The 17,297-nt window shown below is 34.8% G+C and overlaps 1 protein-coding gene across 1 annotated transcript; it reads left to right on the top strand.

Annotated features, from left to right (window-relative positions):
• The first annotated feature begins 570 nt into the window (after positions 1-570).
• stap2a (signal transducing adaptor family member 2a) lies at positions 571-15,559 on the top strand. The gene is made up of 11 exons (XM_016292071.1): positions 571-973; positions 4,345-4,416; positions 5,567-5,686; positions 7,232-7,288; positions 9,799-9,950; positions 10,973-11,104; positions 12,111-12,180; positions 12,292-12,394; positions 12,509-12,604; positions 13,115-13,246; positions 14,106-15,559. The coding sequence occupies exons 1-11, from the start codon at positions 707-709 to the stop codon at positions 14,159-14,161; spliced, it is 1,257 nt and encodes a 418-aa protein (XP_016147557.1). The 5' UTR covers positions 571-706; the 3' UTR covers positions 14,162-15,559.
• Positions 15,560-17,297: the final 1,738 nt, after the last annotated feature.

The following is a 17,297-nucleotide window of genomic DNA, read 5'->3' as shown; positions in this document are numbered from 1 at the left end:
TATTCTATTTTAATTCTACTTTATCTATATTTATCTTTTCAAATGTTTTATTCTTTATTTAAAAAAAAAAAAAAACTAGCTTTCTATTTTTTCTATTCTACTTGTTTTTCTTTGTTTGTTTGTGTGTGTGTGTGTGTGTGTATAATATGTATGTATGTATACAGTGGTGTGAAAAGGTTTTTCCCCCCTTCCTGTTTTGTTTTATTTTTTGCATATTTGTCACACTTAAAAGATTCAGATCATCAAACAAATTTATATACGCACACACACACACACATATATATATAATCTATTAGAACAAAAAAACACAATTTTATATCATGTTTTAATAGTAATTTATATAGAATTTTGTGTATCCATTTAAACATTTTGTTACTATTAGTCTACTATAATGTTATTCATAATCTACAAATGTTCTTTACGTAATGTTTTATCATAACAATTCAATAATTATATTTATAATCATTTCTAATATATAATATTGTTTATAATATAATATAACCTTCAGCTCTAACTGAATTACAGTAGAATTAACTCTTATCTTCGAAATAGGCATTAATAAACGAGCAGTATTATAACCTTACAATTATACTTTCCACCAAATAACGGAGATGTTTTCCTGAGTGCGAGCGCGTGCGGGTCATAATGTAATCACAGATGCTGTATCGAGTGTCTGTCGTGTTGTGCAGCTGAATGCGTGTCAGTGATGAGATTAATCACGCATATCCAGTGCCATCCATCTCTCGCCCAAAGAAGGCGTGTCGCTTCCCGGTCAGTAGCATCATCCGGCGGCTCTTTGTCCCGCTGCTGTGTGAGTGTGTGTGTGTGTGTGTGTGTGTTGTGTTCAGTACCGGGCAGAGCTGCTCGAGTCATGGCGGCAGCGCCTGCGAATCCTCGCACCGGGAGCACGAGAGCGCAGCTGCCGCCCTGTTATTACGAGGGACACCTGGAGAAAAGAGGAGCGAAAGAGAAGGTAAGCGAACATTATGACATGTCAAACACTTGATCTGATTATATCAATACGCATGGCATATGCCGCACGCGCATATTGTGTGGATATGGGCGAGGTTTGTATGGATCAGCTGTCTGAATATTATTTCGTTTGCCAAGTGGCCACTCAAATATTAGTTGTGCATTTCTTCTGTAACGTTAATGGATGAATGAGCCGGCGTTTCTCTGTGCCATGCGTTATGCCGCTGTCTGACAGCTCTTTAAATGCCATAACTCATATGTGAGCTCTTATTATCTTGTCTGTCGGTGCTTTAAATTCTCAGCTGCTCTGGTAGTGGACACACCTTAATGCAGACCACATGCAGTCCGAAGTGTGTGATTAATATGATCATCACGTGTTTTAATCATCAGGCATTCATTGAAAGACGCATCTCTTGCTGCAGTGCATGTATCAGGTTACATTTAGAAGCGAGCTCGCTGTTATCTGCTCTTAGTAGTGCATGACTTTTCCCAAAGTGCACATTTGCGCATTCTGTTTTCATGTAACGTGGAGACACTTCGAACTTATTAACCTGGTTAATAAATACTGCCGTTTCGCATGCACATTTTAGTAAATTAAGTTCATACTTTGCAAAATACGGGTTTAATTTCATTGACTTATATCATCCATAAAAGATATGCTTTCTAGATATTACTGGACTATATTTTATTATTATATTCTTTATGTAATATCTATATTATTTTTTGGTGTCACTGCATTTATTTATATATATATATAAACATACATACACACAATATGTATGCATAATAGATCATATTTATACATAAGTATATAAACACACACACACACACACACTCACTATAAAACGCAATATGCAATAATATTTACTAATCAATACAGTGTGCAGGCAAATGTTTTATGTATTACTTAATCTTTGTGAGTAATGAATAAAATGTAATCTTCCCTTTAAGTGGCCAAATTAATAGTTCTATTATATTTTCTATTTTTATATATAATATAGTATACACTTTAGAGAGTATGTACAACTCTAAATATGCAATAGCTATTAAACTATGCAATGTACAGACAAATATAATATTTTAATTCAATACTAAAGAAAAAATGTTGTTGACAAAGCGCCACTTGCACAAATTAATCCCAGATTGCGTATTCAGGAGGGAATATTGAGAGGGGTTCAGGTGCACCGTGTGTGATGGGGGTGGGTCTCAGATTTAGGACAGCTGTGCTCCGGGTCGGGGTGTGTGTGTGTGTGTGTGTGCGCCATGCCCCGGGGAGCCATGAGCTGCCACCGAGATCAGGATTGAGCCAGACAGAGCAGAGAATTGCGAATCCTCGCACCGGGAGCACGAGAGCGCAGCTGCCGCCCTGTTATTACGAGGGACACCTGGAGAAAAGAGGAGCGAAAGAGAAGGTAAGCGGACATTATGACATGTCAAACACTTGATCTGATTATATCAATACGCATGGCATATGCCGCACGCGCATATTGTGTGGATATGGGCGAGGTTTGCATGGATCAGCTGTCTGAATATTATTTCGTTTGCCAAGTGGCCACTCAAATATTAGTTGTGCGTTTCTTCTGTAACGTTAATGGATGAATGAGCCGGCGTTTCTCTGTGCCATGTGTTATGCCGCTGTCTGACAGCTCTTTAAATGCCATAACTCATATGTGAGCTCTTATTATCTTGTCTGTCGGTGCTTTAAATTCTCAGCTGCTCTGGTAGTGGACACACCTTAATGCAGACCACATGCAGTCCGAAGTGTGTGATTAATATGATCATCACGTGTTTTAATCATCAGGCATTCATTGAAAGACGCATCTCTTGCTGCAGTGCATGTATCAGGTTACATTTAGAAGCGAGCTCGCTGTTATCTGCTCTTAGTAGTGCATGACTTTTCCCAAAGTGCACATTTGCGCATTCTGTTTTCATGTAACGTGGAGACACTTCGAACTTATTAACCTGGTTAATAAATACTGCCGTTTCGCATGCACATTTTAGTAAATTAAGTTCATACTTTGCAAAATACGGGTTTAATTTCATTGACTTATATCATCCATAAAAGATATGCTTTCTAGATATTACTGGACTATATTTTATTATTATATTCTTTATGTAATATCTATATTATTTTTTGGTGTCACTGCATTTATTTATATATATATATAAACATACATACACACAATATGTATGCATAATAGATCATATTTATACATAAGTATATAAACACACACACACACACACACTCACTATAAAACGCAATATGCAATAATATTTACTAATCAATACAGTGTGCAGGCAAATGTTTTATGTATTACTTAATCTTTGTGAGTAATGAATAAAATGTAATCTTCCCTTTAAGTGGCCAAATTAATAGTTCTATTATATTTTCTATTTTTATATATAATATAGTATACACTTTAGAGAGTATGTACAACTCTAAATATGCAATAGCTATTAAACTATGCAATGTACAGACAAATATAATATTTTAATTCAATACTAAAGAAAAAATGTTGTTGACAAAGCGCCACTTGCACAAATTAATCCCAGATTGCGTATTCAGGAGGGAATATTGAATTATACATAAGTATATAAACACACACACACACACACTATAAAACGCAATATGCAATAATATTTACTAATCAATACAGTGTGCAGGCACATGTTTTATGTATTACTTAATCTTTGTGAGTAATGAATAAAATGTAATCTTCCCTTTAAGTGGCCAAATTAATAGTTCTATTATATTTTCTATTTTTATATATAATATAGTATACACTTTAGAGAGTATGTACAACTCTAAATATGCAATAGCTATTAAACTATGCAATGTACAGACAAATATAATATTTTAATTCAATACTAAAGAAAAAATGTTGTTGACAAAGCGCCACTTGCACAAATTAATCCCAGATTGCGTATTCAGGAGGGAATATTGAGAGGGGTTCAGGTGCACCGTGTGTGATGGGGGTGGGTCTCAGATTTAGGACAGCTGTGCTCCGGGTCGGGGTGTGTGTGTGTGTGTGTGTGCGCCATGCCCCGGGGAGCCATGAGCTGCCACCGAGATCAGGATTGAGCCAGACAGAGCAGAGAATTACAGACAGAAGAGCAGTAATCTATGCAGAGATGTCTGCCATTTGCTGCGCTGTCAGAGAATTAGCATGTCAAAATTATGTGTTGGAGCCCTGAACACGCATTTAACCATCCTGACTTCAGAAAGAGAAGATTTATTGTCACTTTCATGTCTTTATGTAGCCCAATAATGTCCAACTATAATGCAAACTGAGTTATAACATGCACATTTTATATTCATATTTACTCAAAGACCAGATATGGAAATTTTGCTTTTGTTCTCTTTGGATGCAGGTAGCTCGGCGTTTATGGACCTGTTTATGTGGAAACACGCTGTACTTCTTCAACAGCCCTAAGGACACAAATGTAAGTGATTATATACAGGGACTAATCCTCTATCAGTCTGTGGAGCATTAGCATCTAGATCTAGAAGGACATTCTTCTACAAATCCCCTTCAAGTCTGAAGTCCATCGTAACCTTGTCGTCTCATTAAGCGCATTCAGCCATGAGAGAGCAGATGGCAAAGAGGAGTTTTATCAGACTCTACTTGATTATTGTGGTTTCAGTATTGATTTTCATTCTGAACCCATGGAGATAGCAGTTTCAACCTCTAGAACCTCAGCTGCGGATTGGTAGCTTTATCTAGAAGTAGTAACATGCAAAGTTTGCTGGAAAATCACACTGTGTGGGAGCTTACTATTTACATAGATGTTCACGGTATGTTATCACTTATAAAGTGTTTATTCTGGTGTGTTATTCGGAGTTGATTTAAAAAAAATATCAATCAAAATAATGCTTTTATCATTTACTCACCTTGATGCCGTTCCAAACCTGGATTATCTTTCTTCCGGGAAACACAAAATGAGATCTTAGGCAAAATGTCCAAGCTACTGTTTTCCACTGAACAATAACAAAAAATGTGGGTTATGTGATTTTCTTGTATTTATATGCATTTCTAAATTTTACAACCAGAAAAAAGTATTAACCATGTGAATTGTGGAAAACAAATGTTTTCAATTATATTTCAGATAATTTCCTTCAAAGCAAAAGGTTTTATAGTTTAACATGAAAGCAAAGAAATTAAGCCAGCCATAAATATTATTATTGTAATTTTATTGTGATCTGTATTAATAATAATAATTGTATTAAACAGTTTTTTATTTGTAAAAAACTTTGTATTTTTGTACATTTTTATTTAATATATATTATAATCTATTCTATTGTTTTTTTATTTAAATAATAAAAATATATTTTATTATTATTATTAATAATAATATTAATAATAATATAATATTATTCAAATTTGATTATTTATAAATATTTTTAAATATGTATTAATATAACTTATTTTATTATTTTACTTACTTTATTAATTAAAGGAAAAGACTTTAGAAATTCTGCCCAAAATCTCTTTTTTGTGTGTGTTTCACAAAATTCAATCAGGATTGGAAAGGCGTTTTTAGGTAAACTGTTCCTTTAAATGTTGTTCGGCATGTATGTGTGTTTTCTGATTAGCATGTAGAGAAGCTGGATCTGAGTGGGTTTGTGTCTTTGATCGATGACCCAAGTCGTGATAAGAATCTGGAGGCAGCCAGACTGAACCTCCGCATGAAGGATGGAGAAATCAAACTCACTGTGAGTATCAGATGTCTGTCAGTATCCCCTCATGCCCTTCATCTCAGCCTCACACCCACAGACCGTTCACAGACCCTCTGATGTGGATCGCACACTAAATAGCAAGAGCTTTCTTGAACCGATAAGCTCCAGTTTGTATGCTTGGTCAGTCACACTCCTAATGCACATCTCAACCTTCACGCACTCCTGTATGAGCAACTGCAGGTCTTTCAGTCTTCACAAACTTCTTCAAATGCAATATAGTTTCGCTTTCACAGGCCATTATTTTACTCCTGTTTATTTTTACCACATCTGATGCCAGTAGTAAGAGTTCCAGACAGCTCCAGGTCATATTATGGTCAGGTCAAGACTCAACAGTGTTGAATGTGCTGTAGACTTTGCTCAGGAAACCCTCTGCGTTCAGAATCAGGGCCGATCAGAGGTCTGCTAGAGAGATTGTATAGAGATTACCTTCACAAAGAGGTACAAAAACACTGTACTTCGATACTTCCTCTTACAAACCCCATGAGCAGCCCTTCCATACCTCAAAGAAATACATAAATAACTCTTCTGTGAGAATTTAATTCACAAAGACTAATGCACTTACAACTGCAAAAACAAATGTTTACACTACCATTCAAAAGGTTGGGGTCGGAAAGAAGTTTTTGAAAGAAGTCCAAACAAGGCTGCATTTATTTGATCAAAAATGCAGTATAATTACAATTTCAAATCACCATTTTCTATTTAAATTAGTGCTGCCAAACGATTAATCGTGATTAATCGCGTCCAAAATAAAAGTTTTTGTTTACGTAATATATGTATGTGTACTGTTTATTTATTTTGTGTATATATAAATACACACACATACAGAATATATTTTTAAAAATATTTACGTGTATATACATTATATATTTATATTATATATATATATATATATATATATATTTAATATATAAACATAACATATTTTTCTTAAATATATACATGCATTTGTATTTATATATACATAATAAATATACACAGTATACACGCACATTATCTAAACCAAAACTTTTATTTTGGATGCGATTAATCGTTTGACAGCACTAATATAAATATATTTTAAAATGTAATTTATTCCTGTGATGCAAAGCTGAATTTTCAGGATCATTACTCCATTCTTCAGTGTCACATGATCCTTCAGAAATCATTCTAATATGCCGATTTGCTGCTCAAAATTTTTTTATTTTTATCAGTGTTGGAAACGGTTATGCTGCTTAATATTTTTGTGGAATTCGTGATGCATTTTTTCAGGATACTTGGTTGAATAGAAAGTTCAAAAGAACAGCATTTATTTGAAAATCGAAATCTTTTGTAACATTGTAAGTTCTTTACTGTCACTTCTGATCAATTTAATGCATCCTTGCTGAATAAAAGCATTGATTGAATCGATAAATGTAAATAGAGATCTAATTGTCTGTGAGATACTATGTGTCTCTAATGTAATGCAGTAGTGTAAGGAAATATTGCATTGAATTTTTAGTTATTAATAATATAATTAACGTCAGTGTCTCTCTTTCTTCTCAGGCACCGAATCTGGAGGCGCGTGAGCTGTGGAAAGGTTTTCTTTACTCGGTCGTAGATGTAAGTTCAATCAAATGAGGAAATGTTTTTAACAGAAGTTGACACATTCTTTAGTCTCACAGATGAGTTTTTGCCTCACAGTAAAAAGTGTGTAAATGTTTACTTAGTGCATTATGTTATTGTACCCTAGAAACTCTAGGTCAAGTTCTGTATGTTAGTGAACACTTAACAGCTTCTCCTGCAGAACAATGAATTCCAGTCAGGCTTGTTCTATATACCGTCTTGAATAATATTGTTGTTCTGAGTTTGTTAATGAGAGCTGAGACCTTTGAACTGCAGAGTTTGTGTTTTATGACCATGTTCAATTAATGCAGCAGATACCTTTGTTTCTTTTGGTTTAGGAAAGATTTGGTCGACTGTTATGGTTTGTTTTGTCGCTGATATGTTTATCTAGAGAGCAAGGTAGCTGATATTATTTTGATATGCACTACTGGTCAAAAGTTTGGCATCAGTAGGTTTTTTTGTTGTTGTTAGTAAAAGTAAATTATTTTATTTCACAAAAACACATTAAATCAAGACATTTATCTTACAAGACATTTCAAAATATCTTGGAAAGAATCTTTGGGGAAAAAAAGAGAATATATATATATATATATATATATATATATATATATATATATATATATATATATACTATATATGTGTGTGTGTGTGTGTGTGTGTGTGTGTGTGTGTTCAAGAACATGAAGCAGGCAACCGTTTGATAAACATTGATAATAATAAGAAATATTTCGTCTGCATATTAGAATGGTTTCTGAAGGATCATATGACACTGAAGACTGGAGTAATGATGCTGAAAATTCAGCTTTGATCACAGGAATAAATTACATTTTAAAATATATTACAATAGAAAACAGATTTTAAATAATAATAATGTTTTGCAATATTGCTGTTTTTAATGTATTTTTGCAAATAAATGCAGTCTTGGTGAGCATAAGGGACTTTCAGGAACATTCAAAAAAATCACTTTAGTGTATATCCAAAAATTACAATTCTGAAAATTGTATGACATTTTATTGCTTACATAATATTAACAGAATATTTACTTAAATATATCCACATGACACTAGTTGCACCATTTATTGACACTTCTGTCGGTAGAGTTTGCAATTGACACTAGATCATTTTTTTTAATCAGCTGAAATAAATCAAATATCGATTGTCTTGATATATTGTTGTTTTACTCTGTTTTGATCCTTGTCATATGAAGTGTTTAATAATTCAATTACTTTATATGGATGCTTTTTGGGACTAGAAATAACCATTGAAATGCAATCAAGTGAATGTAACAAACGCTTTTTGGGAAAACAAGAAGTGGGATTATTTTTAGACTATTGTAGACTTTGTTAAATCTTATATTGTTGACAATATTGTGGATGTTTTTCAGATTTCTCAAGAAATTTAATTTTTAACTTTTGTTATCAATTTTATTATTAAATCAGTTTATGTTGGACTTTAGATGTGTAATAAAGTAAATTTTCCGGTCATCATAAAACATGAGCAGGTGTTATAAAAACTATATATCACCATCATATCCACTGGCTGTAGTTGAACACCACCAAAACTCCTCCCACACACTTCTGTTTTCATAGATAAAGAGATCAGAGTCCCCGTGCAGAAAGCATCACTGTGGACGGTATATTTAACTGTGCAAATCAGAAAGACACATGCTATGCGTTTGATTCCAGCTGGCTGTGCCCACGACTCTCACCCTCCTGCCCGGGCAGCTGCACATGCTGAAGGAAGTCGTGGAGAAAGAAAAACTTTCAGGAACATTCAAAAAAATCACTTTAGTGTATATCCAAAAATTACAATTCTGAAAATTGTATGACATTTTATTGCTTACATAATATTAACAGAATATTTACTTAAATATATCCACATGACACTAGTTGCAACATTTATTGACACTTCTGTCGGTAGAGTTTGCAATTGACACTAGATCGTTTTTTTTAATCAGCTGAAATAAATCAAATATCGATTGCCTTGATATATTGTTGTTTTACTCTGTTTTGATCCTTGTCATATGAAGTGTTTAATAATTCAATTACTTTATATGGATGCTTTTTGAGACTAGAAATAACCATTGAAATGCAATCAAGTGAATGTAACAAACGCTTTTTGGGAAAACAAGAAGTGGGATTATTTTTAGACTATTGTAGACTTTGTTAAATCTTATATTGTTGACAATATTGTGGATGTTTTTCAGATTTCTCAAGAAATTTAATTTTTAACTTTTGTTATCAATTTTATTATTAAATCAGTTTATGTTGGACTTTAGATGTGTAATAAAGTAAATTTTCCGGTCATCATAAAACATGAGCAGGTGTTATAAAAACTATATATCACCATCATATCCACTGGCTGTAGTTGAACACCACCAAAACTCCTCCCACACACTTCTGTTTTCATAGATAAAGAGATCAGAGTCCCCGTGCAGAAAGCATCACTGTGGACGGTATATTTAACTGTGCAAATCAGAAAGACACATGCTATGCATTTGATTCCAGCTGGCTGTGCCCACGACTCTCACCCTCCTGCCCGGGCAGCTGCACATGCTGAAGGAAGTCGTGGAGAAAGAAAAAATGCGTCGAAAGGCACGAGCGTCTTCCAGAGCCCCCTCGTCCCCCCTCTCGCTCCCGCTGGTGGGGGAAATACCTGCGTGAGTATCTGTTTATGTGTTTGTGGGAGACATTCTTGAGCGTCTGAGTGTTTATACATAGCTAAAGCATCACTTTTAGGAGTTGGGCGTTTACTTTTCTAAAGGAGTTCTGCCTACCTGATAAAGCACATGAAAAATGTCATGGATTTACTCTGCGTCCTGCGCAGCAATAAAAATAATCAATAAAAACAGTCTCTTGAATGCCAATCTAATTTCATATGTCAGTTCGCAGAACTACAAAATGGAGCCAAACTCTTAATATATGTGATGTTTTAGAGATTATACAGTTTTGTTTTTTTTATCTTTATTTGGATTTTTTTCGAAGGTGTATGCTTTATGAGGTATGTGGTTGATGTGTTATTTATCATTTCTCGTCTATTGACAGACTCTATTTGCTACTGTTGTCATGTTTTGTCATGTACTTGTTAAAATGACACTCCTCACTAAGATTTCACTTCTCATTACTCAATAAAAAATAGTGTTCAGCTGGGATTAGGTCATTTATTTAATTTTTTATCCTAGTTGTTTTTAGGCTTTCTTTACCAAAATCTACTTTTATTGTGTTTGTGGGAGACATTCTTGAGACTATATGTGTCATTGGGAAGTCCCACGCTAATGGTTAGAGAGTCGGACTCAATGGTAACCCAATGGTTGTGGGTTCGAGTCTTGTACTGGCAAGGATTGTAGGTGGGGGGAGTGAATGTACAGCGCTCTCTCCCACCTTCAATACCACGACTGAGGTGCCCTTGAGCAAGGCACCGAACCCCCAACTGCTCCCCGGGCGCCGCAGCATAAATGGCTACCCACTGCTCCGGATGTGTGTTCACGGTGTGTGTGTGTTCACTTTGGATGGGTTAAATGCAGAGCACTAATTCAGAATATGGGTCACCATACTTGGCCACATGTCACTTCACTCACTCACTCACTCAATCACTATATGCTTAACTGGTGTATAATCTCATTCTTAGTGGATGCTTGAGACAAATGTTCATGTAGTTGTGCTTCTGTCTGTTATTTGGCAGGTGTTTCAGGCCTGTGTCTCGTACTGAAGCTGAGGTACTGTTAGAAAGACATCCAGACTGCGGGAACATGCTGCTCAGACCAGGCCGGGACGGATCTTCACTCGCCGTCACAACACGACAAGACCTGAATGGGTAAAAACACTGAAACATCTCTCTCTCTTAGTATGATTTATCATTGAGAACACTACCAAAAAATACACTTTAGCTCTGTTCTAAAACCTAGTAAGCTGCCTTGCTGTCTACATAGACAGCTGACTTCTAAAACAGCATCCAAAACCAAATTGAACCTCGTTGTTTTCATTGAACCTCATGACTAATTAGACGCTTGCAGAAGATGGCAACTCTGCACACTATATAAAATAGTGCTCATGAAATGAGACCAATAGAGCATAAAATATGCAAAGCAGGCTCCGATATTAGTGGAAAACAATTCTCTGTATTTCTCACTACTAAATGAAATTTAATTATAGTTGACTTTTTTTTGTTGTTCGTTTGACTGATCTGGCATCTTTAATTTTCTTCCACTGGGCTTTGTGCAATTAATTCTTAAGACTAATTCATAATGAAATCATAAGTGCCCATTGTGACATCAAATCACTGGATTTTATGTCATCATAAAGGCATGATGTATAAATGGGCATTATAACTGAATTTTCCCTGGGTTTATACATTGACATCATCACTGGATGTTATGATGTCATATAAGTCTATCATGACAATCAGTGGATTTCAAAGTGAACTGGGTTTATACTTTCACTGGATTAATTCACTATGATGTCTTTACTGGATCAGTGCAGTACTTTAGTATTATTTTTGAATCAGCTTTTATTATGACATATTATTATTTGAATCTTAGTTTAGATATTTTTTGTGTGCTTTTGTCTTTTATTTATTTTATATTTAGTCATTTAAGTACAAATTAAACATTTTATTTCTGATAATAGCCAGGGCGACATGTCTCAGTTCTATTTCTATTTTATTTTAGCTTTATTTCAACTAGCGAATACCATTTTTAATCGTTTTAGTTTCAATTGACAGTAACAGTAGTACTGCACTGGATGTCAGTACACATCAGAATTGAGTCATTGTGTTGGTTTCTTTATATGTTAATATAACGCTCTCTCTTTTTGTGTTTCAGATCAGTGTTCAGGCATTACAGAGTGACACAGAAGCAGCAGGGTGGTTACATTATCGATGTGGAAAACCCAGTATGTGAAAATGACTTTCTAAATAAAGAGAATCTATGCGAAAACACCAACCTTAGGAAAATCTCACTCCCCATTTTATTGTAATTTTATTTTTTTTGTCTCTTCCTGCAGATCCCCTGTCCCACACTGCATGATGTCATCAATGCACTGGTGGAGAAAACCGCCGGGACTCTTCAGCCCTTTATATTAGAAGAGCCTTATGAGGAGAACATCAGTATGTCAAAAACACGTTCATACACAAATATACTCACAATCTGTACATCTACATTAAGTCTGACCATAAATGAAGACATTCTTAATTCAGCATCTAAATGTATTTTTTCTGTAGCGTTTGTGTCGTCCAATGATGAGAATGGAGAGCGAACCCTGCACTGTGCTCCCACTGGACCTCTTTCTCGAGCTCCATCACTGCCACCTAAACAAGGTACCATACATCTCATGCTCCACACAACTATATCTGCTGCCATTTGTTCATATATTGAGAGTTAAATGGCAGAAAATATGTCAGCATTGCTGCAGGTTCGTATGATAGTGTAGTCTAGTGGTTAAAATGGTACTAGAAAAGAGCTGCTGACTAAAAGGTTGAAGGTTCAAACCCCACAGGTTTTTATGCTTTTTTTGCACAAATATAATGAATAGTCTATTATGCCAGTTTCAATGCTCAAGCCAAACAACATGCAGGAGCAGTTGCACTTGGATGCTGTAGTGGCTCTTGTTGCAAAAGTATGAAACAAGTCTCAATCTGTGTGTTTTAGCAATTTGTGGCGGAATTGCATAACACTGAGAAAATGCTGGCTGTGTGTGAACATCAGATGTAGGGCTGCACACTATGTCGATGTGAACTAGTGAATGCTTTTATCCAGGTCAATATACAGTACAGGCTATGTTCACCCCAGATTCTCTAGACTGAGTGAGTTTGAATGTGTTTGTTCAGTAGGTACAGACAGATGGTCACTGCGGTCACAGACGAGATCTCCCAGTTCCTCACCAAGATCCTTTTCCCCGTCTGGCTCTCCGTCCAACTCCATGAGAAGGCTGGTTCTGTCTCCCTCACCGCTCTCTCAGAGTAAGACCCCAGGGCTCCAGCTCCAAAACTATTTATAAAATTTCAACTTGCTAACATTTTTTGGGGGATCTGATTTTTATAGTTTTTGAACATACGGACTTAAACAGTTGATATCACCATAGTACCAAAAAACAATATCAATTACATGAAATAATATTAGAAGGAAAATCAGTATTTAATAATATAATTATAACAATTATTATTTACATATTTTAATATTTAAGTGTACACCACCACTGATTTGGGAATAATTTTTTTTTTATTCAGCAAGGATACATTAAATTGATCAAAAGTGACAGTAAAGACATTTCATAATATTACAAAAGATTTCAAATAAATAGTTCTTTTGAACTGTTCATGAAAGAATTGTGAACATTTTAATCACAGTTTCCACAAAAATATTAAGCATAAACTTTGTTTTCAAAATGTGATAATAACAAGAAATGTTTCTTGAGCAGCAAATCAATGTATTAGAATGATTTCTGAAGGATCATGTGACACTGAAGGCTGTAATGATACTGAAAATCATGCATTACAGAAATAAATTACATTTGAAAACATTCAAATAGAACACTTTTATTTTAAAATGTAATAATATTTCATAATATTACTGTTTTGACCTTTTTTTTTATCAAGTAAGTGCATTGGTAAGAGCGTTGGTAAGTAGAAGACACTTCTTTTGAAAAGCATTTATTAAATCTTACATAAACTTTTCAACAGTATTTTTTTTTTTCCCCCATGTGCAGGGGTGTCTCACAGACCCCAGACATACTGAAAGTAAAATCAATATTATCAGAACACGAGGGTGAAAATATGACCGTATATTTAAAATATGACTAAAATGTTTTCTTCCCATCAGGCCTCACAGACGAGCTCAAACAGAAGCTGGAGAAGAGACGGACTAGTCAAGAGTGATTTCCTCCTCGTTTCTGCCCACTCTTCGTCGTCGTCTCATTCTTCCAGTGCCTTCCAATAAAGACTGATGTCCTGTTGAACGGACAAGGACTCCCTGTAATCGACATTCTTCCCTTGGTGTGACTGAAACAATGCCACTTTATTTGGCTCTATTAAGAACACGAGAGCAGAGGTCCACCAGCTTATCCTGCCTCATAATAATGCCGTCGCGGAATGATGCCATTTCTGTTGAGACTATTGAAATTTAAATGGGAAAAATCTGAGCCAAGATTCTCTATACCTCTTACTCTCTCTATTCTATTAATTAGACCTTAACTCAGGTTTCTACTGTCAAACCATGAGTCGAGAGGACATAGGACATTTCCACACATTTAAGAAAGAAGCACATCAAACTCGTCTTAAAGTGAAGGACTTGTATTACTGGTTTTAATCAAACACTAACTGTGAACTGGAGAGAAGTGATCTAAATGCTCAGATGAATGTGAATCTGGTATGGTTCGAGGTAGGGTCCAAAATTAACACTCGCCAAGCACCAAATGTGCATATAAATCGGGTTAATAAAAAGCAAAAACATTTTGCAGATGCTTTTATCCAAAGTGACTTTGATTGTATTTGAATCAGTGCTCTCTGAGATTTGAACCCATGACCTTGGCATTGCTAGTGCAATGCTCTGCTGTTTGATCTGCAAATAAAAATGCTAACTTTATTAGGAATGTGAAATTAATATTGATGATGATTTCAATTGAATTGTAAGTCTGACTCTCACTGCTGAAAGTGGCATGCTGTAAAAAAAAAAAAAAAAAAAAAAAAAAGCTGCTATAAAAAGCTCCTAAAATCAGCATAATGGTCAAAACCAATCTAAAACCAGCTATTATGAGGCTATAAGACTAGCTCAAGTGATTCAGCCATCTTAGGCTGGTTTCAGCTGTTTGTTTGTTTTTTCAGACTGTCGTGACTGGATCAAATATATTTTTCCCTCAAAGAATATGAAGCAGTTTATGGCCACTAGGAATTTTTTGTGGCCATAAACTGAGAGGTGTGGCAAAAGTTAATTTTTGACCCTGCGACCCTAGTGTCTCAGTAGATATGTTATGTTTTAAAATGTGTATGATGCTTTTGGACACATTTGCAGGATAAACTTCCAAGCTTATGAAGCAGGTTTTGCTAAAATGATATTTGAATATAAAGGACAATTCAGCCTTCTAGAGGTGAGTTTTTCTCAGATTTGTAAGCGTTTGTTGATAGGTTGTGAGACGGTTGCATTTGTGTTCCTGATCGACCAACGGTCATTATCGGTTTTATGAACATGCATGGTGCTACTGTGACTTTGTAGGTATGTTTTCATGTGATGTTAAAATCATTTCTTGTTATTTATAACTGATATTTATGGGAATTAAAGGGAAGGTTTTGTAGAATTCACCCGCTGTACTAGTTTTACATGTTGTTTGTCCGCGGCACTATTTTCATGATAACAGCTCATTGCCGCCATCTTGCGACTGAATCGTTACTAACAGTAAAACACGGAGATCTTCAGTATATATTTTGTGGTGAGTATAAACCTTTTGATTACACTAGAATTCCAGGAGAGTGTAGTAGTTCAAGTAAGAAGAAGAAAATATTTGACAAAAGAAGGGACTCGTTTTTGCGGGGACGAGTTAAGTGGACTGTTTCAGAGAAAGCTTAGCTCATATAACTTACAAGTAAAACATAAAATACCTTTAACTATTTAATAATCTATTAGGTAAATATCCGGTTATTTGACCAAATAAATATATATGACAAGGGGTTTATCACAAAATAAATCCCTTCAAGAGAGGCGAATTGAAGGGATTTATATTGACCACAAGGGGCGTCAGTAACCAGTGTTACCAACTAATTTTCAGGGGAAGTAACTTGCTAAAGGAAGGTCGATTTGTTGCTAGAAGTTGCTAAATGACGTCGTGATGTCATTGCGCGGTGACGTCATTACGTAATCAGGACGCACAATTGTGTCACTACATCAAACCTCAGCAAAAATATATTTTCTATGTTAATTTACATTTGTTCGTAAAATAATATAAATGCATAATGTAATGTTAAAATATAAATAGCTATTTTTATATACAACACTTTTGAACGATTACAAGTTTTGTTATTAGCTAGTAAACTAGTAAAACTACACATTCTGAGCAATTATCGTTTTAAGCAGTGTGTTAGTAGTCAGTATGCTACACTCTAAGAAAATAAATCACAGGTTTTTACCTGCATTTTAAATTACACATTGTATTTTGTGTTTCGGGTTACAACGGATAATAGCTAATTGATAATGTCCTGGAAAATTATTAGTACCTTTGCCATTTTTCTAGATATTTTTCTTACAGTGTACTAACTGATCAACAATCACAGGTACAAGCTACTAACAAGGTGTATCATAAATGAACAATTATTAAATTATTATTGTTATTATCAAATTGAACAACTGCAAATAGCAATAAGTTAATTCATGTGATGTATGTACTTCTAGGCATCTTTGGTTTCCTCTTTTTGTGTAATTTAGATGGAAAATGTGTGCCTTTTTATTGTTTGAGTCACTTATCAAAAGTTGCTAAAAGTAACCAAATAAAATTTAAAAATAGCTAAATTTGTTGCTAGGTGCTTTTGGAAGAAAAAGTTGCTAGGGTAGTCTGAAAAGTTGCTAAATTTAGCAACAAAATTGCTAAGTTGGCAACACTGTCAGTAACCTTTAACATTTCATTCTGTTATTGTAATTGGATGACAAATGCTTCATGAAAAAAAGTCAAGGCCTATATTTAACTTTGAAAATGCCCGTAGCCTACCCAGCAGGCAGTTGACCAAACTTAAACGAAGGAATGCGGTTGAAATTATGTCAGTAATTGTTGTCTCAGGCCGTTTATTGCTAAATGATTGCAAAAAAAGCTTAATTCATATTTATATTGTTCACTATCAACAAGATTCGATTTGCTAGATAAAAACAAACTTTAGCAGTGATTCATTCTACCTTGATCCATGATGATTCATCTGTGAAAAAATGTGCTAGTACAGAACAAGTTCATCCAGATTGTCCAGATAATCTGAAAGTGCAAAAAAAAAAAAAAATTGTAAAAATTAATGTCACAATGAAAAAAAAAAAAAGCTT

This window comes from Sinocyclocheilus grahami, unplaced genomic scaffold (assembly GCF_001515645.1).
Source record: "Sinocyclocheilus grahami isolate Dianchi unplaced genomic scaffold, SAMN03320097.WGS_v1.1 scaffold280.1, whole genome shotgun sequence".
Taxonomy (NCBI): Eukaryota; Metazoa; Chordata; class Actinopteri; order Cypriniformes; family Cyprinidae; genus Sinocyclocheilus; species Sinocyclocheilus grahami.
This window is presented reverse-complemented; position numbering and strand designations above follow the sequence as displayed.

Coding starts and splice junctions, on each gene's coding strand:
- stap2a (XM_016292071.1), top strand. CDS start 707: ATGAGATTAATCACGCATATCCAGTGCCATCCATCTCTCGCCCAAAGA. Junction 974..4,344: donor AAAGAGGAGCGAAAGAGAAG/GTAAGCGAACAT, acceptor CTTTGGATGCAG/GTAGCTCGGCGTTTATGGAC. Junction 12,605..13,114: donor ATCACTGCCACCTAAACAAG/GTACCATACATC, acceptor GTGTTTGTTCAG/TAGGTACAGACAGATGGTCA.